Source organism: Lissotriton helveticus, chromosome 1_1 (genome assembly GCF_964261635.1).
Source record: "Lissotriton helveticus chromosome 1_1, aLisHel1.1, whole genome shotgun sequence".
NCBI lineage: Eukaryota > Metazoa > Chordata > Amphibia > Caudata > Salamandridae > Lissotriton > Lissotriton helveticus.
The window spans coordinates 1,473,691,193-1,473,713,125 of NC_136057.1; the positions used below are offsets into that span (position 1 = coordinate 1,473,691,193).

At 41.9% G+C, this 21,933-nt stretch overlaps 1 protein-coding gene across 3 annotated transcripts in view; it reads left to right on the forward strand.

Annotated features, from left to right (window-relative positions):
* Positions 1–21,933, forward strand: part of PAN2 (poly(A) specific ribonuclease subunit PAN2) — a 1,642,407-nt gene that overhangs the window by 877,603 nt on the left and 742,871 nt on the right. For all 3 annotated transcript variants that reach the window (XM_078686370.1, XM_078686378.1, XM_078686384.1), the window contains 2 exons: positions 8,910–9,030; positions 12,949–13,026. In XM_078686370.1, the coding sequence (XP_078542496.1) occupies positions 8,910–9,030; positions 12,949–13,026 (199 nt within the window). The remainder of the gene's footprint in view (positions 1–8,909; positions 9,031–12,948; positions 13,027–21,933) is intronic.

Genomic DNA, 21,933 nt, shown 5'->3' on the forward strand with positions numbered 1-21,933 from the left:
TTTTAACTTTGTTTCTGACAATCACATCTAGCTCTTGTGCAGAGACGCTGTGTGTAAATCAGTTGGACATACATATTGGTTTGAATTCAGAACATGCCTTCCTGGATTTAAGCAGTTCAAAGGGTGACACACCTGTTGAGGAGTGTGGTGTGGTACTGTAGAACCACAACATAATCCTAAGCGCAACAGGTATGACTTTATGCGACAGCCTTTCAACTAAACCATTAGATTGCAGGTGATAGTAAGATCTTGAGGTGGTTGATGCAAGATTCCTTTAGAAACAGTTAAACTTCAGAAGATATAAATTTTACCCCATTGTCGGAAACTAAGGTTTTAGGAAAACCCTCCCGCATTAATACTTCTTTCAAAAAATCTAGGATTTCTTTAGAGTCTGCCTTAGCTACAAATTTGATCCCAGGCCACTTTGAGTAGTAATCAACCAAAACTATAGCGAAGCGGGACTAATGGGGTAAAACATGGAAGGGACCAAGTACATCGAAGCCCAATTTTTCCCAAGGTTTGTCAGGCAGAGGGATGGGTGTTAAAGGAGGATTACAAACACGTAAAGCTTTGTTGCTACTAGCACACATTGCACAATCATGAATCATAGTGTCAATGTCTCCGTCCATTTGGGGCCATGAAAAATATTCGTGTACTCTGCGTTTGAGCATAGTGCCCAAATGTCCTTCATGTTCTTTAGACAAAAGCGTATTCCTGAGGTCAAAGGGAAGTATGATTTCTCTAGTCTGATAACAAGGTCATCCTCTACGGATAATTTGTCACAAATTTTTACAACTGTTTGGATGTCAACAACTACATTTTTTTACCTGGGCCAACCTTCAGCAGTGTACTTCTTAGCTTGTGTTTGACAGGGACTGCACCCTCCTTGAGTTATCTTGTGCTTGAAAAATTTAATTTTACCTAGATCTCCTGAGAACACTTAAGTATTGTTGTTAAACAGCTCTTCAACCTGAGATGAATCCCGTATGGCCAACACTTGTTCTTTAGCCACCGAACATAGCATCATATCAAACAGACCTTGGTGAACCCATCCAAGTATGTTCAGACCTTTGATGGCTACGTATATTTTTCTTTGGATACGTCGGCCATTAAATTCTATGACCTCTTCAAAACATCCAAGAAGATCGATTTCACGCCATTCGTAGGATATTGGTGCACGGACGGGGGTATTAATGGTCTCTCACCCCAATTGGCGGTAAACAGTGATTTGCTTATCATGGTGATATGTGCACCTGAATCTACTAGAACTCATAAGTTCCTTTCCCCAACCAGTATGTGTGCATAGGGATCCACGCAATCTGCAGGATCACCAGTTCTAACTTCCTTCTCACTGACAACTAGTAAGTATCATTGCTTTCATCTCTGACATAAGGTCTTCGGCATCGCGGTCACTACTGTCCTTCACGTAACCTACTCTGACATGCTTTTTCTTCTGCCCCAGGCAGACTTTTGCAAAATGCCCCACTTTGCCACAAGACCTACACACTACATTCTTTGCAGGGCATGGTTTGCTATTTTTGTTGTGCGTAGTGTTACCGCACCGGAAGCAAATGTCAGACCTTTTGAAAAAGCTATTTTGAAAAGCTTCCCTTTTATTAGGGATATTGTTGATGCGTACGGGTGTAACTACCTCTACAGTTTTGTTCTCCAATTCCTTCACAGACACTTGAGCTGCTTAATGCTCTTGTCAATACAGATACTCTTCAGTGTGGGATTCCCTAGAGACAGAAGTTTTTGTCAAATGGTTCTATCGCTGTAATGGCAATCAAAATGGTCGCTTACCAATTGCTTGCAACATTTTTCAAATTCTCAAACGGCTATTAATTTCCTAAGTGCATTTATATATGTGTCAAGATCTTCATCACTTTTGTGTTTTCTTTTGAAGAATGTATGCCTTACAACTACTATACTTGGCTGAAAATCACATATACAAGCTAGTTTCTTTGTTTTTTAGTATTCATCTAGATCTTCAACACCCCCACGGGGTCTGGAAGGTGTTTGTGTTGCTCTACCTTCAACACCTAGCGAATGTAACAATAGAAATATTTTCCTTTCTAGCCTAAATCTATGAGCTCCTATGGCCTCGCGATATGTTTCAAAAGCAGCAAGCCGGTGACGTCAGTCAGTAGGTGGTTCACCTGGTGAGTCGAGAAAGGGTGGTGTAGGGGTAACAGCATGCATATTTTTCCTTTATTAGACTCACAAAGCGTGCATGCCGTGACTGCCAAATTGTAGACCCTGTTGGCAGAAGTCAGTGGGAGCAAATTTCATCTGAAATCTGTCAGCGTTTGTTCGTCGGCTCGTTGTTGGCAGCGGGGTGTGTGCCAGTCTCTCCGCACAGGACACCAGCCTTCCTTCGTACCGGACACAGGTAATTCACCGAGGGGCACCACAGCACGAGGGCGGCTGAGTAGAGGTAAATCAAAGCAGGTTCTTTGTGAGATCCAGCTCACCGCCACAAAGCGTGTAGTAACGACAGGATCCAATTGTAGGAGTAAGTAAGCTTTAATGGATAAATCCAGTAAGATCCCACAGCCAAGCCATGTGTGCAAGCACAGCACCAACAAACATATCATGAACTGTCAAACCCCAACGGTTAACCAAACTTGTCACAGCGCGAGCCATGACATCAGTGTGTCCACGTCCACGTGCAGGTGGCGTCTGGACCGAATACTACACATAGGTCCTAATTTTTCAAACTTGTATTTCTTTTTAATTCGGTACCTCTGTTCATTTCATCACAGCATCCTTCTCAGGAGTATGAATCTGGGATCGCTAGGCAAGCTGTGTAATAGCAGGCAATCCCCAGGTACTCCATGATGATTTAATTAATTTGAACAGTTCTGAAAACCATTCGAAGATAGCCAGCTAGCCAAGTTGCTAGTTACTTGGCACTTTACTTCCGAGCTTGAGGCTTCTGAAGCAAAACGAAAATCTGCAGCAGGATTCAGATCATCACCTTGAGCTGAGGGGAGCATGTAAATGCTGCAAGCTGTAAAAAGAAAAAGAAACATCTTCTATAAATGCCTGTTTTCCATGTTATTTTTCCCCAAAAAATTTTAATGTCATTTCTTCGCCGACCATCATTGGAAACATTGTGCAAAATAAATAGCCATTTTACAAACAAGTTTTTTTATTTATTGAAAAATACTCTAAAGTACTGGCACTAGTCTATTCTCAAATTGTGAAAATGTCTGCTGTCTAGTGTCGGGACCACAAACTGCTTCTCCTCTTTGATACAGAGCTTCTGGAGGCTGTTACCTCATATACTTAAGTATATCGTATGGATCCTTGCCACTTCCCTTTTTTTCTGGTCGTTTGGAATTCATGGAGTACAAGTGAAACACGTTTTGGGGATTTTTGACCCATGTCCAGTGTCTTGTTGATAGCAGCTTTTCCCATTGATCGCTTTTTTCCTTCAGATTGGATAGTTTATGCCACAACATCAATTTGTAAGTCTCACACATCAAACAGCCGCAGAAGCTGAGCCCCATGACCTCTGCATCTCCTATTGGGCTAACCAACGTAAAGTGCTCCCATGTGCTCTTTCTGCTACCATCATCTTTAGATCCTCTGTAGCGATCCAGAACAAGAGTACTCCAATCCTAAAAGCGACACAGAATTTTAACAGCAGTGATGAGTCTGGAGGTTACCAACCTTTCTGCCCCAAGCCCCCCAGTCTAGTCTGGCATCGGTCCCTCTTCAGACAACTTTTCTGCTTCCAAGTTTGAACTTGAGGCCTGCACGCTGCTGGTGGTCTTTTTGGAGTGTAGCAGCCAGCTGCGCAGGACAAAAGCCTCTGTGTCCTGGCACACCTAGTGTTCAACCCAATGCACAGTGGGCACAGAAAGAAGTGGAAGCACTGGGAGGCTCCAACCCTTGCTGATGGAGCTCCTCTGGAAATAGTCCTAGATCTGTTGGGAAGACACACTGATGGTATAGCCGCACCTTTTCAAGTAGTATGTGGCCACGCAACCTGCCTTGCCAGTCCACTCCCTGGAGGAGGATGAATTGACATGGATCACCTGGTACCAGCGGTTCATCGCTTTGGAACACAGTCCCCAATAACAGCCCTTCCTTCAAGGGTGTATGCTCAATGGACTATGGCGCAGTCCATTGACTGCGGCAGACCACTGCCAGTGCAGTCCTGGCTAATTATAGCCTTGGTCTCTGGCACAAGTTTATTGGTATGCCTCCTTAATCCTGGACTGTACTCCGGAAGAGGATGCGTTCATGGTAAACTTGGCCAAAGAAACTGTGGAGCAGACTCCTGCTGATGCCCTTGACATTTCTAGTGGCTAGATCACCAGACCAATGCAAAAGCAATCTTCATGCCATTTGCGTCTCAGAGCTGTTCAGTTTTTGAAGAGAACAGGATGGTCCTCGGGTCATTCCACTCTTTTATTCCAAAAATGTTATGCCTTCCTCTTGAATGGAGAAACTTTTTTCCGATCCTTCTACATCCATATGCAGCCTCGGCTGAGAAAGCGATCTATAATTTGGACTTCAAGCATTCTCTCCCCCTTTTATCTGTATTAACCAAAGACTTAAGGTCTTCAGGCCATCTCTGTGACTTTTGCAGTCGGTTGTACCTGCTGAGCGACTGCAGAGGCTGCTATTGCCAGATGGATAACCTCTTGCCCTTCCCAGTGGTACACCCTGTGTGGCTCCATCAGTGCCGAGGAATACTCAGGGGTAAGGCAGCAGCTGTAGCATTCTACAGGAATGTACATGTGCCAGAGGCTATGTTGGCTGCCCCGCAAACATCTGCCACCACTACACTCTTGAAGCTTCATACTGAAGAATAACAGCGTTTTGCCAGGAGGTTCTTCTCACCAGTTTGCCCAGACATAAGCTGCCTGAAGGTGCCTTTTGTAAACATTTTTCTTTTTACTGCTGGACTTTCTCTTCCTCAACTGCTGCGATATCTGCCCACAAGTTCTGAAAAGTATGTCTGATCACAATGGCAGGAAAAACAATCCTAGTCAAAGTCTGTGTCCTAGTGCTTTGTGGGTTTCGGGGAGAGAATGCTAGTCACCTCGAATCAGAACCTTTTACTTTTAAGACAAATAACTTGTAACTTTCACGCCCTACAGGTCACAAGAGTGTGGAAATCACACGAATACAACACTTAAAACTGAAAAATGATAGCTGCAGGTAAGTAGCCTTTTTGTTATTGTGACTGTTAGGGCTTGTCCATGAGGTTCCCCCAGAGGCTTTAGGTCAGAAAGATACTTCCATTTACTTTTTTTTTTAACCAATGGGATTTGGCTCCAGAGATTGAGCTTTGCCGCATGCAATGTATGTTTTCACGCACGATAAAGGCACGCAAAAGATTTGTATTAAACAGCTATAGGAACCATTTCTGGTCCCGCAACTATGTGGCAGGGCCACTTACAAGTTGGCAATGGGAAAGTGCTTGAGAAGACAGAACAGTGGAGTCACAGTAAAGAGAACATAGTCTTTGCATGGGGGCTGTTTTTCTACAAGCTGGCACATGATTTTGTCAGCAGTCTTTCTGGACTGCTCTGGTCCCATCAGCAGATCGTTACATTTGTGGTTCTGCAAGTTCGCATCCAGAGTGTGGGTTAGCCTACTAGAGCTGTCCTCTTTGTAAAGGCGCTTGTTGAGGAAGACTTTTGGACCTGGAAGTTCTATCTACCTATTTTAAGTAAACATTACTAGGCACTTCTGACTGCAAGAGAATGTGAAGCTCTGTGGTTAGTAGCACCCAATATGTGTTGTTTCTTGGCATGGAAGTTACTTTTTTGCTGGACCAGGATCATCCTTGTAGTTTGACATTGCATTTTATGGCCATTGGTATTTGGCGAGCCGTTGGCTGGTCTGCATAGGCTTTTTTGGTAATTTGATAGTCGGGGGATCCCAAATCAGAGGAGGGGCTTCTTTGCCAGGCGTTTTTACGTCTGCTGGTTGCGACATCTGTGACGTGTTAGGTGGAGCCTAACGCAGCGTGCATGCACTGCTCTATGGGAGGCTTCTTGTGAGCACTTCAAACTTCCCCTAAACTTCTTCGTGTGGGTAACTCCCACACATTCTATTGGCCTTTGCGTGTGGCTTTCAATAATGAAAGCATGCAAATGGCCAAACGCGTTGCATGTCCCACCTTTTCTCTAAAGGTTCCCTCCCACAGCGTTTAGGTCTTAAAAGCGAGCAGCGGCACACTTTGTGCCAGCTGCATGCCTCCCTTTTCGTGGCCCATGTTACTAATTAAACACAGCGCGGTCACTTTAGCGGCCGCGCTTGTTTAATCTTTTTGTGGTTGCTCTGCTCCCGCCCCCGACCCGCTTCTACCAAGCTTTCACCAGGTTTCTTCATCATGTTGACTCAAAAATCAATTTACTCAAATGAATAGCTTCACACCCGCCCCGCGTTTGTGCTCCGTCTTGAGGTGTGTGTTCCTAGGTAATCTCAGGTGGGGGTCTGGGATGCACGAGTTAAATGTAAACCGTACTAAAAGAGGCTTGGCTGGGACTGTAGCGGCTCGCAAATAATGAAACATGCTTTTGAACTGCCCGAATGCTTTCACTTTAACCCACTTAAACCTCTTCCAGCCCCAATGCCCTCACTCTTCAAGTGAACACATGTTCGCTACTTACACGGTGTTCCACCTTATAGCTGGTGTTGATGTTTTAACCGATTCATTTGGCCATTACCTTAGAACTTCCGAGTCGTTAATAACCAATCTCTCGGCAAAACATAGTCGTCTTGGAGCGGGAGGTTTGGCAAATCTGTAAAAGGATCTCTGATTGGAGAATCGGGGTGGGGGGCACCTCACCCAATCGTGGTGCGCTACACAGAATTCCCATGTGCTGTTGGTTGTGCATTCCTAACGGGACTCTGTACACGCTTGGTGCGGTCTGTTGGTGTTTTGGCTTGGCTACCGGAGGTCGTCTTGAGATTAGTTGGTTACTTACTGGACAGTGGCAGCTTGTTTCATTATCATCTGCCCTTCCTGATGTGAGGAATGTTATGGGAGAAGGGGTTATTTCTTGACCCTATCACGCCTGTTAGCGATTAATAGGCAGGCCCTCTTGGCTTCTGCTCAAGTCGGGTGTGACAGCCATATGCGGGGTGACCGGAGCCAGGAAAGATGCGAGGACCGTCCTCGAAGTCTCATGTGGTTATTCTGTTACCCGACACTGGCTCGATTCGCACCCTGCTGTGTACCTTGACCGCTCTCCGAAACCTTAGAAAGCGTGTTAAACTTGGTTTGTATGACTGTCCAGATCCCATTTCTCATTGCACCCACACACAAGCTGTGTTCTGTATGGCACCTATATGCAAGTCTCATTCAGCATGGCACCCGTACCACTTAGGGGCTTCAGGATAGCTGACACTTGGGCGCATGTGTGCAATGGTAAATGTGTATTATTCATTGCTCGTCTTTTGGAGTTTCTGTGATAAAGGGCATGTTTTTTCCGTGGAAGACAATATTATAAAGCCCTATTTCTTTCCCCATCAACCTGTTTAATTTTAGAATGCAATAAGTCCTAATGGTTTTTTAATTATATTTTGACATTTGAAAAAAACAATCTTCCGTCTTTTAATTTTGACTGGCGGTGACACGTGAATTTCAGTAACCAAGAATCTTGTGAAGAGTGTGTGAACTGTGATTGTGTTATAAACACCCTGGCAGTAGATGGAAACATTCACTGAGGGTGAGGATTATTAATATGGAGATACAATATGTTGTGAGTAGTGAAATTGAGTTCACTTGTATGCATGTGTCCATCATTGTGTTTATTTGTTGTATAGCTCAAATATTCCTAGTGGCACCCCACCCAGGATAATATCCTGCATAGCTAAACACTTATATGGTCCAAAAGGCGAGACCTATTAGCTATGCCAATGCTTGTTTTCATGTTATGGACGGCAATGTATCATCCAGTTCTTAAGCGGCCTGTTTTTAAGGTGAGGAGCTGGCTACCCGCATAAGTAGAAGAGTGAATTGGATTGACATGTGAGCTCTGTTGAACAACATGTGATATATTGATACTATGAATAACAAGATGGCTCCAGTGAATTGAAAGGAGGGGAAGGAACCACGTTTGTAATAGGTAAGTGGGGAAAGCGCTGATATTGGAGCACGCCAAGGAGGTCTGTGTTACAGGGGCGCAGTGAGGAACTATGCCACTGTTTAATAGAATCTCTAAGACCCAGAGTATCAGTTCACCACCAAGGTTGCAAAAATAAACACGACCACCGTTATCAATATTGGTAGACAACGTAGTAAGCCTCCCCGCCCATTCCTAAAGATACAATGGGGTTCTTTATATGCTACAAACAGAATAACAATTGAACAATGGAGAGAACCCAACATGAGCGAAGGACAATCTATTGCATAACACGGGAACATTAATGAGCTCACTGCAAATTTTTCAAGTTGACTTTATATCTTCATCCTGAAGTGCCTGTGCATCATAACCAGGCTGAAAGAGTTGACACAACAGAACAAACTTTAGATTTACGAGCAAAGAAAAAAAAGTGCTTTTTTTTATAAATTAAATGATCAATTTATTTTAAAGAAAATATCCCTACTTTCCTGCAACTTGTATACTCTACGAATTAAAAATTGTGTAATTCATAGATTTAACAGCAACACTGGAAATGTTTATTTTTAATTGCATATTCCTGGATGAATTGTCTGTATAATATAGTTTTTGTAAACATCCCTTGTAAAATGTAATAAACTAAACGGATTATGCATTTGGTGTCGGCCAACTCTGCCATGAAACTGAATGTATACAAAATATTAATGTGCGCTGCATAGATTAACGCTATCAGAACATGATCTATCCACTTCTCTGTAGAAAGATAATTTTTTCCTGATCAGAAAATTCATGTGTAAAACATTATTTCATTCTCAGCATGGATGAAGGCTCGGACATGCACAGTTTACTGCTCACTGATAACGACACTCTGCTTATGGGGGGCATGCAGGATCACATCACAGAAATTGACTTGAACACCGTGCAGGAGACCCAGAAGGTAAGGCACTTAACATAAGGGAAATTTCTGTGTCTGAAAGTAAAACTATATTTACAAATGGAGAAAGAACAGAAACGGCATAAGCACCCTTCCCTACACATGTTTACACGGGAAATGCCTAGGTCTTATTAATGAGGGGGGAGCCTGTAGTTCCTTTTTAGATCTCACAGGTAACAAAAGATGTTTGGAAAGGTCGCCTCACCCACAACTTAGTGGCATGCTACATTATTGGCAACCTATCTACACCAAAGAGAAGTGAATACCACCCTGGCAGGCTCAACCAATAATGCATAAACCTAAATACGTTGTTAAAGGATGCCAGCAGGGAGTCAGATGTTTAGTAAGACTATCGTGGGGTATACGCTCAGGAGCTTCCCTTTATTCAGTGGTACCCTAGATATGGTAGATCAGGTCTGGGAATGGTGTGTGACTATGCTAATCACTGCAAAACAGTTGGATAGATGTGTGCAAAAAACGATTGAGAAACTCCTCCCCTTCCGCTCGGCCGAATATCGGGGACACCGACGGATAGAGCGGGGCCTCATACTCCCGAGCGGTTGCCGGGTGAGGTGAGGTCTTCACCCACAAAAAGCTGGGAAGAAGACGTACGTCTCTCCCTCCAGTGGACATACAATCCCTTAAGTTCCTGGTAGATATGTATATTTTTGAGATTTTTCACTTCACATACTTTGTAGTTGCAGTAGCTATTCCATGACTAAGGGTCCTGAAGAAAGCCGGGGAAGTCCCCCACTAGGCTGAAACATGTCAACCGCCCTGCAAAGCGCCAAAGGGTAGTCTTACTACTTGGCGTGTTTTTAACTCTTGACACTCAGACTTCTATTCGAACTTTCTGTTGAATCTGTGTAGTCATTTTTTATTCATCACAACCACTTGAGCACTGCACCCTATTTACATTACTCCACGATGAGTCAAATCGCTAGAGTATTGACATTCTGTCCCGCACTGGCACTATATGGCTGGATGTGGTGATGAATAACCATAAAATCCCCACATGACGTAAACTCCGACATAAAGGTTGGGCTGATGGGTCTGGTTCTAGCGTATGTTTCTCAATCGTTTTTTGCACACATCTATCCAACTGTTTTGCAGTGATTAGCATAGTCACACACCATTCCCAGACCTGATCTGCTCTTCTTTGTGTTTTGTAAGTTGACATTAGGGGAGTGAGCAGACAGGTCGTAAAACATTCCCCTGGACCCTCCACATATGTGTTTTGTTTTTGAGAACCCTAGATATGGTTACATAAAGGTTGTTTTGGATGGTTGATGAAGTTCATCCACCCATGGGTTTTGCCAATATGTTTAGGCAATGTAAAGCCCATACTGGCCTACAGTCTAATTCAAAGCTAGTTTAATCCCTGCCTGTTATGTGTTCATACCATGCAATATTATAAGACATAATGCTTTCATACCCTTTTCTATCCTTTCTCTCTTGTACCCTGTTTGAGAGTGTTTTAATGCTTACTGGTCATGGTGAGGGGGAGGCACTTCCCTGTGGTCACCCACTGTCAAGGGATTTATTTATAAAGTTTTATATAGCGCGAACAAGATCCCAAGGGATATCGGAGCGCTTTACATTAGGATGGGAGGAGGGACATACATGCAAAATCGCCAACAAGTAGTCATAAAATGCAAACAGGAATGATCACTGATTAAGGGACAGTTGCACCATGGAAGGTAATACATTAGGCAAATAAAAGCGAGCCCAGATGGAGTCATTGTAAAAGGAAAAAGAGGAGTAGTAACAAAAGAAGGTACAGTGGAAGTTAGAGCAATGTCCAAGGAGGGTAATATAGTAAACAAGTAAAAGCGGGCCCTGTAGGGGTCATTGTATAGGAAAAGAGGAGAATTGACAAAAGATGATACAAAGGAAGTAAGAGCAATGACTTCAGGCAGGTGGGCCAAGCCCATTTAGGGTAAGAATTTGTTCATAAAGAATCTTTTGGATTCCACTTTGGACGCCGTTGTTGAAGAAATTCTGCGTACTTCTGGAGGAAGACTTAATCAGTTAATCAATCAATCAGGGGTTGGTAAAGCGCGCTACTCACCCGTGAGGGTCTCAAGTCGCTGGGTTCCATATCTTTGGGGCGGGGCCTGAGAAGGCTCTGTGACAGGTTCTCTTTTTCCTAAGGATGGATGGTTTCAAGAGGAAAGTATTGGCACTCCTAGAGTCTCTTGCCCCACAAGATAGCTCAAGTTTTTGCACAAGGTACCTTTATGCTGTAATCAAATGAATGTACAGCAACTGGCAGACAAGGAGGAATGTCGACATATATCTTGGTCTGTATGACGAAGAAGGAAGATAGGGTTGACTGCAGCATGAATCCCTTGACAAATGTGTGACTACAGGCAAGTGCTCCGCGCCGTGACCAATAAGTACTGAACCACCCTCAAATAGGATACAAGAGAAAAAGAATAGAAATAGGTACGAGAGCTTTATGCATCATATATTGCAATATATGGCTAAAAATATACTTCTTTCGGATCATTTTTACCAAATGTCAATTTGGGAAAGTCTGTATTATCCCATCCACCCCACAGGGTCTGAAATGCACATAAAAAACAGGAATCAATTCCATCCAAAAAAGTGCATGTGAATTAAAAAAATCTGTATACAAGATGTTAAAACGGGTTTCTTACCAGTGTACAACAGTTAGGGCAGGTTCAGTCATGGGTCCATTCTTTAAATATGTGAAGAAACAAGGACCCCCTGATATGGATCAAGCTCCTGGGTCAGGGTAAACAATGTATGTAAACTAACACACCCAGGCACACAAATTGGCTACTGGCACAATTTAAAAGCACCATGATGGTAAAGTCCTGATGAAGACACAGTCTACGTGTCGAAACGCGTTGACAGGAAACCATCCACTATTTATATTGTATTTTTTCATTTTTCTTTTTTATCTATATATACATATGCAATGATGCAATGATGCAATGATGATTTATCAAATCTTATCAATGAGTAAATGATTTTATCAAATGATGTTATAACTGTATGAAATTAAAATGCAATTTATCTCCTAAAGCAGTTTGATGCCATCATTGACTATAGTTTGTTTTGCCTTTTAAATTGTGCCAGTAGCCAATTTGTGTGCCTGGGTGTGTTAGTTTACATACACTCCATTCTTTAAATGCCAGCCCACAGGAGTCATACAGACCAAGATATATGTCGACATTTCAACCCCGATAATTCTGTGTGGCAATTAATCATCAGGCAGGGTCCTCAGGACAACAAATGGAGCCGCCCTTGTTTCACAAGTGAAATTGTTAGTGGGTTCCTAAAGGTCACCTTTACGATGCCACAAATTATATGACAACCACTCTCATTCGCCATGCTATTCCAAAGTGAAGGCTCCAATAGGAAGCCTCTATTTATTACTCAAAGTGGGGCATAATGTTTTAACTCTAAGTCTTTGCATGCACATGGGCGGTTCTCTTGTCTGGGTCTGTTTGTCAAAAACTGTAGCCAAATTGGCGAGAACATCCCCTCATGGAAGATCTTCTGTACAGGAACTCAGTGTCAATAATTTTGTCTAATTCCACTCCAGTGCTGCTTTTAGAAAACCACAGTTTGTTGACTGTGACATTGTCAAGGAGAAGACGTTTATAATCTCTTAACTAGTGTTGTGAGCATTAGTCGTTTAACCACAGAAACGCTGATGGTACAACAATTTACTAATTTAATTACAAAGTAAGTTTTAGTGTAAGTTAGTTTGGCATTCTGGGGCTATATTACCCTATGACTATTTGGTAAAACATTTTGCATTGTTGGTAAGTTAAAATAAAAACAATGATCTGGATATTTGCCCCATAGATTCATTTTGTTACACTTTTTGAAGCTGCTCTAGTGATCTGCTGTGTTTTCTCACATGTTCCTAATTACTTCATTTAGTTCACAGTGGATACTCCGGGCATCACCATTATGAGGCAGAGCAACCGCTTCTTTTTCTGTGGACACACCTCAGGGAAGGTAAGCACTTTTCTCATGGTTAAGCTCTATTTGGCTGTTGAAGTTGTGCACTATTAATCTTCAGACATTTACAGTTTTTGTGTACAAATTGCTGAGAGTGCTGTTTTCCATTTTGTGCTAAAATAGAGGCAGATTTGATTTTCCCACATAGTTCTTGCCACATGATCTGCTTTGGTGAGATGTGTCTGTGCAGTGGGATGTCATCAGCTGTTGTGTTCCTGTAGTCTAGGGGATACTTCCCAATTAAAGACTGAATAATGGATTTTTTTTAGGTAAAAGCTTGGAACTTGGCAGAAGTGTTTGTACCCAAATTGTAATTTTAAACATTGACATTGTAGTAGCTGGCCCCAAGAGCCCCTAACACTACCATGTTGGAAAATGGGAGCAAAAATGCATTTTAATAACTCTTGAATGGATCATCAGATTTTGCTTTCTAGGTCTGGCTTGATGGTGCAGCTTTTGGCTGACCTTATGTGATCAACCTACCCAAAAGAGCTTTCAGAACTACTACTGAGGGGCTTGGTCTCCCCGCACATATTGGTGGACAGGAGTACATGTTTTGATGGGGCAGAAGTTGTGTGCTTCAACAGAACAAACATTGGCAAAGGCGTTCGGTCTCGCTTATGTAAGACCTATTGGCTTTGTCCATTTCTTTTAGCCATGTTCAGCAGCACGCCTGAAAGTTAAGAGGGGGAAAGTGATATGCTACGCCAGCATTGACCGCGGGGGACAGTGATCAGTTTTCTTAGTATGGGTTACTCAATACCTTCACAAAAAGGTTTAATTAGCTTACATCTGAACTGACGTTCGCCTTTTGGCCCGCATGAAGACAGCACCAGAAATGCCATATAGAGCAGAGAGTGCAGTGCTGTTTGCCTTTGTAGGGAGAGGAGGGACCAAGCAATGGAGGAGGAGGGGCTGGGGAGTGTACACAGCAAGCAACAGTGGAGAAGGGGCGGACCAGACAAGCAACAATGCAGAAACAGGTTGGGGGGGGGCGTGGGGGGGGTCGTGGGCAGGGTAAGTAACCATGTGGGAGGGGTTGCATGTAAAAGGGAAATTAGTATGCCTGAGATTGGCGAGCCGGTTAAAGACACTGGGCAAGGGAAGCTGTTCTTGGGGCCATGCTTCAAGGTAGCGAGAAACACGATGTGGAAGTAAAGCTGACAATCGCTGACCGAAGAGAAGCAAGGAAATGAGTGACCATGAAGTCAACCAATGGTAAGCAGTGAGTGGGCTCTAAGCCACCTAAGTAAAAATAATGTTTCCCAAGTGACAGTGCATACATTGTCTCAGGCAAGATCTAACTTATAGGGGTTTGGGGGGGAGGTAACTGTCAGGTGAAGGTGCCTGCCAGACCTACTGAACGGCATAAAGCAATCAACATTGCCCCCAAAAATTTGTGTCATGCCTTTGGGGAACATCCTTTACCAATCAGGTAAATACCATGCAGCTAAGCATTTGTATTTTTTACCATGCAGTACTTTACAACGCAGGTAAGTATTTTGTTTTAAATACAATACTTTTTATACAAAAAAAGTGATTTTAGGGTTTAGGAATGGGTAGAGGTAAAGGGAGGTTAGGGTGACTTGAGGGCTCAGGAGTGGGTAGAGGTCAAGGGAGATGAGGGTTAATTGAGGGTTCAGGGGTGAGTAGAGGCAAAAGGAGGTGCGGGTGTCGTGCTTGGATAGTTTGCTATGGCACATCATTGTACTGTATGGTATGATCTGTCATTACATTTTATGGTATGTCATGGTATGGCCTGCTATTTTATACTATGGTATAATATGTTATGATAGGTTATTGTAGAATATGGTATGTAATGGCCCAGTATGTTATAGTACATTATTGTAGGAGTATGATATGACATGTTATTGAGGTGTGCAACCTATGAACTGCTAACAGCACACATACACATGCATTTAGGCAAGCATCAATATCACCAGTTGGCACATTTTAAAAACATGTAACTTGCATTGTGTTAGGTGTATTATATGGTGTGGTTGTGCGAACTCAGTGTGCAATACACTTACCAACGCGTTTAGGACCAGTAGGTTTGATTTAGTATACCCTTAGCTCAACCCTGGGTACCTCTGAGCAGTCAGCCTTACACAAAGAAGTGTAAAGCATTTAAACCACACTAAAACAATTGAATAAGAAATACACGAGCCACTAAAGAAATCTGACACCATTTTATAAAAATAGTTTAGATTTTATATCTTTTTGACACAAAACCAAAAAAATACACTTGAGGGTTCCGGAGATACTGAATTTACAAGGTATAGTAAATCATCACTTAACCACGATTACGCATTGTTAAATGCAACAAAGTTCATGTTTAGAAACTTTTTCAAGAAAAACTTGAGGTAAGTATCAATGCTGTTACTTAATTTCTTTAGGCGACCAACTCTGGCAAGGAGCCCACAAACTTGGTGAGGCGGTCCTAGCCACAGCGATCTACGTCCCTGGAAGTCCCCACTAGGCTATCATTCACCCACTAAATCGGTTTTAGTGTTTTGTTAATTTTTTTAATCTGGTAGTAACCTGCCTTCTGGACTAACTAGCTGCACTCTTTTTTTTTTTTTTGTGTCCTCATTTGCCTTTTCTTCAATGGAGATCATACCAACCACCTTGCACGACTTATAGACGTGATTTGATATATTGGTAGGAGAGATGTCCCATGGGAAGAATTATGGATGCTTTTTACTCAATCTAGGTATCTTTCAACCTGTAGGACCTTGACACGACTTGACTGACCCTGGTCCATGAGTGTAAGAGGCATAATCATTGGACCCGGGAAAAAAAAAAAAAAAAAAACCCGGGTTTATCTCCAGTTGATTAAAAGATTCCAAAAAGCCAAGTGTTTTTTACTAGTTGTTCTTTTAAGGTCCATTTTAGATACTTCATATAGAGAAGAAAGCCACCGAGAGTGTAATGGGGGTACTTTCTCTATCCAATTTATACAAATCTGTCTTCTCGCCAGCAAGATTGCGTAGAAGAGAAAGGACCTTTCCAGACCTTTGATGTTGTCTTCCAATCCAAAAATGACGAGAGAAAGAGTTATTTCTACAGATGTGTTTAAGATAGAGTTTAGCGTTTCCTTCACTTCAATCCAGAATTTTTGGATATCTGGACATTCAAAAAACATGTGTATGTCACAAGCCCCAGGCCAATTGCATTTATTGCATTTTTTATCTGGTAAAAATTTGGATAATTTTAGTGGGGTTATGTATGCACGATGTATTGAAAATAGATGGTTTCGTCTCAGCCATGAAGGCTTTACTGTTTTGTATAGTAAAGAAAAAGAGTTTTGCCATCTTTCCTCACATGGGGTACCAATTGCCGTTCTCCATAAATCATCTCGGAGCTGAAAATCCCCATAAATTTCCTCCAGCAGTTGCCAATACCAGGTAGTTACTTCCTTTCCCCCCATAGCTCTTTCCACCAACTTTTGTTATGTTAAGCTTGTTTTCCCTAGGTTCGCATCAGTGCGAGTCTGAGATCTCACCCAACTGTTTAGTTGAATATATTTATATCTTGACAGTCCTACACCAACCATTTCATATAGCTCATCCCAAGCTATAAGGCTGCCTTCTTTGAGTAGTTGACCCCATCTTATAATACCTGTTTGTTCAATTATGGTGGAAAGACTGTCCCTCAGACAGGCTGGCATTCCTGGTGAATCCCAGATGGGGGCGTAGTTGGAGTAATATGAGAGACCCAGTTTTTTTCTGATATTGTACCAAATTTTTGCCCATGATTGTACGATTTTTAATTTAATGTTTTTGAAGTATTTCTGACATCCAAACATAAAACTATCCGATGTTAGATTAGCCCCGGTTAACATAGCCTTATACATGGAGTCAGTTGCAAGATTAGATGGCATCTTTAAAAGCATTCGTGAGTGTGATAGTTGGAATGCCCATGAATAATACAATAGATCTGGTTATGCAAGGCCTCCTTTCTCTCTCCTTCTCCTTAGCTTTTTCCACGCAATTCTTGTGGTTTTGTAGTTCCATATGAAGGAGTTTATTTCTCTTTGTGATTTTTCAATCAATTTTGAGTCAAAGGCAATAGGAATAGAGTTAAAAATAAAGGTGAATTTTGGGAGAATACACATTTTGACCAGGTTTACCCTGCCTATAGTCGAAAGTGGTAGATGTGACCAAGATTTCAAAAGATTTTTTATCTCAGTGTGTATTCTTTCCAAATTAGTTTTCCCAATACTTGCCACTTCTTGAGTTATTCTTATTCCCAGATAACGGATTGATGTGGATATTTTTGCCCCCAGCTGGATATTGGGTATGTTCCAAACCATTATCTCGCTTTTGCTGGAGTTGATGTCATATCCAGAAATTAGTCCAAATTCTTCTGCCCGATGGATGACTACTGGGTATGCTCTAACTGGGTCTGACGTAAAGATCATGATATCATCTGCATACATTGCTACCCGTCTTTCCCACTCTCCAAAGCTAAAGGATGGAATATTAGCCTCGTCCCTTAAAAGCTGAGCGAACGGTTCAATATATAGATTGAATAGGAGAGGGGAGAGTGGGCAGCCCTGTCTTGTACCTCTAGTTATATCAAATGGTTCGGTTAGAGTTCCGTTAACCAATAACCTGGCTGAAGCTGTACTATATAGTTCATTAATTATCCTACAAAAATTCTCCCCAAAGTTGAATTTTTTCAAAACATCATTAAGGTATAGCCAGTTTACCCTATCAAACGCTTTAGTTGCGTCTAGGGTTAGCGTGGCCAATGGTAGAGAGAAAGCTGTGGCAATATCTATGGCTCCCACCGCTTCATATGTAAGCTCCGCCAGTTGTCTGCCCTTGATAAAACCTTTTTGGCCAGGGTGAACGATTTTTCCAATGACACTAGCCAGTCTTGTGGATATTATAGTTGTAAAAAGCTTGTAGTCGTTATTAAGTAATGATATTGGTCTGTATGACCCACAGTCCAGTGTTGATTTTCCTGGTTTTGGAATGAGGACAATTGTAGCTTCTCCCCAGGTTTTTGGGGGCTGACTTCCTTGTATCAAAATGCCATTGAAAAGTGACGTAAGCACTGGGACTACTATATCTTCTAGAGTTCTATAGATTTCTCCAGGCAGTCCATCCGGACCAGCAGCCTTTCCTTTTTTTGAGTGGCGAATTGCTTTCTTGACCTCGTCTGCTGTGATCTCAGCCTCCAAGAGGTTACTCTGGGTTATTGATAGGGCTGGGAGGTTTATAGCTGCTAACCATCTATCCCTTGCTTGTTGGTCATTAGGGAGGTTCTCTTTATAAATCTCCTCAAAGAAATCGAAGAAAGCTCTCCCTATCTCTGAGCTAGTGGATCTTGTTTCTGCTTCTCCAGGTATCTTAATTTCTCTGATGTAATTGAGATTTTTGTCCGCTCTTATTTTCCACGCTAATACCCTTCCTGCAGCTTCTCCAAATTCAAATTGAGAGGATTTACTCACTTCCCATCTCCTATTTAATCTTTCCTGTAGGGTTTTTTCTAATTGAGATTTCAGTTCAGCCATTTTTTCATGATCTTCAGATGTTTTTAGAGACAGGTCAATCTTAGATTCCAAAAGTTTCATTTCCTGTTCTAAGTTTTTAATTTCCTGAAGATATATTTTCCGCCTATATGAGGCTCTATTGGTGATCTGCCCCCTTAGAAAGGCTTTAAAAGTTTCCCAGACGACTGTTGGACCTGCGGAGTCTTTATTTATATCAAAGAAGATTGAAGAATCAATTGAGAGAAAATTGACTTCATCATCTTCTAATAGCAATGTCCGATCAAAGGACCAAGACGGGTGGTTGGCTAAGTTATTAGATTTTAAAGTGAATTTTATTGCAGAGTGATCCGAGAGGTGTGATGGTATATAATCAATCGACTCTACTATATCGTTTAGGCAATAACTAAAAAAAACATAGTCAATCCTAGATTTATGTTTGAATTGGCTGTTTCTCAAAGACACACCTGGTTTATCACCGGCGCGTTCTCTCCATATATCCGCCAGACCCAGGTGTGTCATAATGTTTTTAAGAGTATTTCTAGATCTAACAGAGCTAGAAATTCTAGATTTAGTTGATTTGTCTAGTTTAGGATCTAAGACAATGTTAAAGTCTCCCATCCAAATTATTGGTTCCTGTATTGGTATTAATTGCTCTCTTACAGCGTCCAAATGTGATGGATCATCTGAGTTGGGGCCGTAATATCCTATCAATGTCCTCATTTGTCCATCGAGAGAGACTCTAACTATTAACCACCTCCCTGAATTATCTTCTTTATATTCTTGTATTTGCGCCTTTGCTGATTTTTTAAATATAAATATTACCCCTCTTATATTTGCATTATGGTCTGTAGAACAGAATTTGTCTATCCACCTTTGTTTTTTCATTAGATTAAATGCCTCTGACTTAAGAAGGTGTGTTTCCTGCAACACAATGACCTGCGCCTGAGAGTCCCTTAGATATTGAAAGATACGCTCTCTTCTCCCTCTCACGCGCAGGCCATTTACGTTCCAGGACATATAGTTAACTGATGTCATATTTTGTTTTTATTTCTTTATGGCATCTTCCTTCCTTTACTTCCTTTACTTTCTTTAAAGTTGTTGTGTTTATTGTTTCTATATTAGACGTATCAAGTATATGATTGAAAGCATAACTTGTGGTTGGAATTGAAGTTTCGACGTGAATTTCCAAATGAGGACTTTTTGTTTTTTCCCCCCTCAACCCTCCCCCCCACCCCCTTGGAAACCCTCACTTATTTCTTCTGGCTTGGTGGTAAGCCAGATATACGTCGCTCTGTAATCTCCTTTAACTCTTCACTACTACCTCTCTTAACTAAGCAGTAAAGGACGGGAGAAATAGAAGGCTAGTTTTTATTACTGGTGATAAGGTATAGTTTGAGCCATAGGGGTTGGATCAACATTTGATCAAAGTTTGAACTATAATTTGCTTCAAATCATATATCCATGCATATGTACCTGTTTATATATATTTCTTTATATAGATTATCCTTTCACTGTTTTTTCCCCTTTTTTTTTTTTCCCCTTTTTAAATCCTCTTTCCTTCCTTCTTTTCCTTTTTCCTTCCCTTTTTATCCCCCTTTTCTCTTCTTTTTCTTCTTCTTTCACTTCTTTTCTTTTTATTTATTTATATATATATATTTTTTTTTCTCTTCCCCCCCCCCCTTTCCTCTCTTTTTTTTTTTTTCCCTTTTCTTTGAATCCGAACCTCCAAAGTCCGCCAATTCCCTGCTGTGCAGTTAAATAAAGTTAGATGGGAAAAAAAAGGAAGATCATCCAGATTAGTTTATTATTTAGTCAATTGTTGGTTTCAGCTGTTGGACTTAGTTCCCCCTCTTCCTTCCCTCTTCTTTTCTCTTTCCCCTCTCTTTTATTCATTCCGGGAATTACCAATTGAGTTATTTTATCTATGAGCCGGAGCCTGAGCCTGAGCTTGAGCGTGGTCTTTTATGGAATTTAACAGATCATCAGCATCATGTACTGACCTGACATTGTGCATCTTGTTGTTGTACATGATTTTTAGGAATGCAGGAAATCTCATTTGTACTGTTGCACCAAGTGATCTAAAGGAGTCCATGCGTCTCCCAAGCTCCCACTGCCTATCCAGTGTAGTTTTGGATAGGTCCGATCGTATTTCAAATGAGAAATCGGGGCCTTTCATAGTACCTGCTTTCAAGGCCAGGTTCACAATTTTTTCTTTGAGAGTGTAAGTCAGAAAGTTAATTAAAATTTTCCTTGGTTTGGTTCTTGCTGGGTTTAGGCGAAACGGATCTCAATGAATTCGTTGGATATCTCTATCCAGCACCTCAGCTGATTCATCCAATGTGAGAGAGCTTTTCAGTAGCTGTACTATGAAGATTTTCAGATCGCTTCCTTCTTTCCCCTCTGGAAAAGGATGCAGAGGCAGAGGTGAACAGTTTGCTGCCTAGTTCCCCACCATACTCACATTTAAGAGTTACAAGAAGTAAAACAAAAGGGAAAGCGATAAGCTTGGAGGGGGATAAACTACCTAACCCAGAAGGCACTTGGGGTGAACCTAAAAAAAAGGTGTGGACAAAAAAAAAAAGAAAATAAACACAACAAAAGAATCACTCACCACCCAAAGCAATCCTCAAAGTAAGAATAAAAATAAAAATAAGAAAACAAAAGCCCCTGGGGACATAGCCCCCTCCTTGAGAACATATTTTAAGGCCCTACCCCAAGTGCTGCGGATTACCCAGGACATGGCTGCGGCTTTGGAGAGCGCTAGTTCACTGCAGGAAGATCAACAAACTAATTCTATCCCAGGACTAAGTGTACCCCTTGTTAGTCCATCAGAAGAGGTGGCACTGGAAACATCTACCGGGCTTGAAGTGTCTGATGGGCCGTTATTAACAACACATACAGAAAGCCCTAGTGACAACTCTCTCCCTGACCAATTAAAGAAAATTGCTGGAAAAGAGGCCCTGGGAGTAATAGTAGGGAAGGAAAAAACAATAACTCCCCAAAACTCTGACCCGGCTTTCGGTAGTACACTTGAGGCAATAGTATCATCCATCGCAGCAATGAGGGAAGAGATAAGGCAGGACTTTGCGGTCTCCAAAAATAATCAAGCTGAGATAAGGGAGACGTGTGAGGATTTGAGTCAAAAGGTTGACAGTCTTGGTGGAAGAACGGAGATGCTGGAAAACTCGGTAAGCGTTCTGACGGCAAACCTGGAGTCAGTAAGTTCTAAAGTACGCACTCTCCAAGGAGAAGGTGAAAATATGAGAGAAAGAATCGAAGTCTTGGAAAATTATTCCAGACGTAATAACATTCGTCAACTAGCTGCACTCTTACTATCCTGGGTCCAGCAGGCTCTGTGGCAACTCTTGAGCCCTTGGACTGCATGGTCTGTGCTTGCTCCC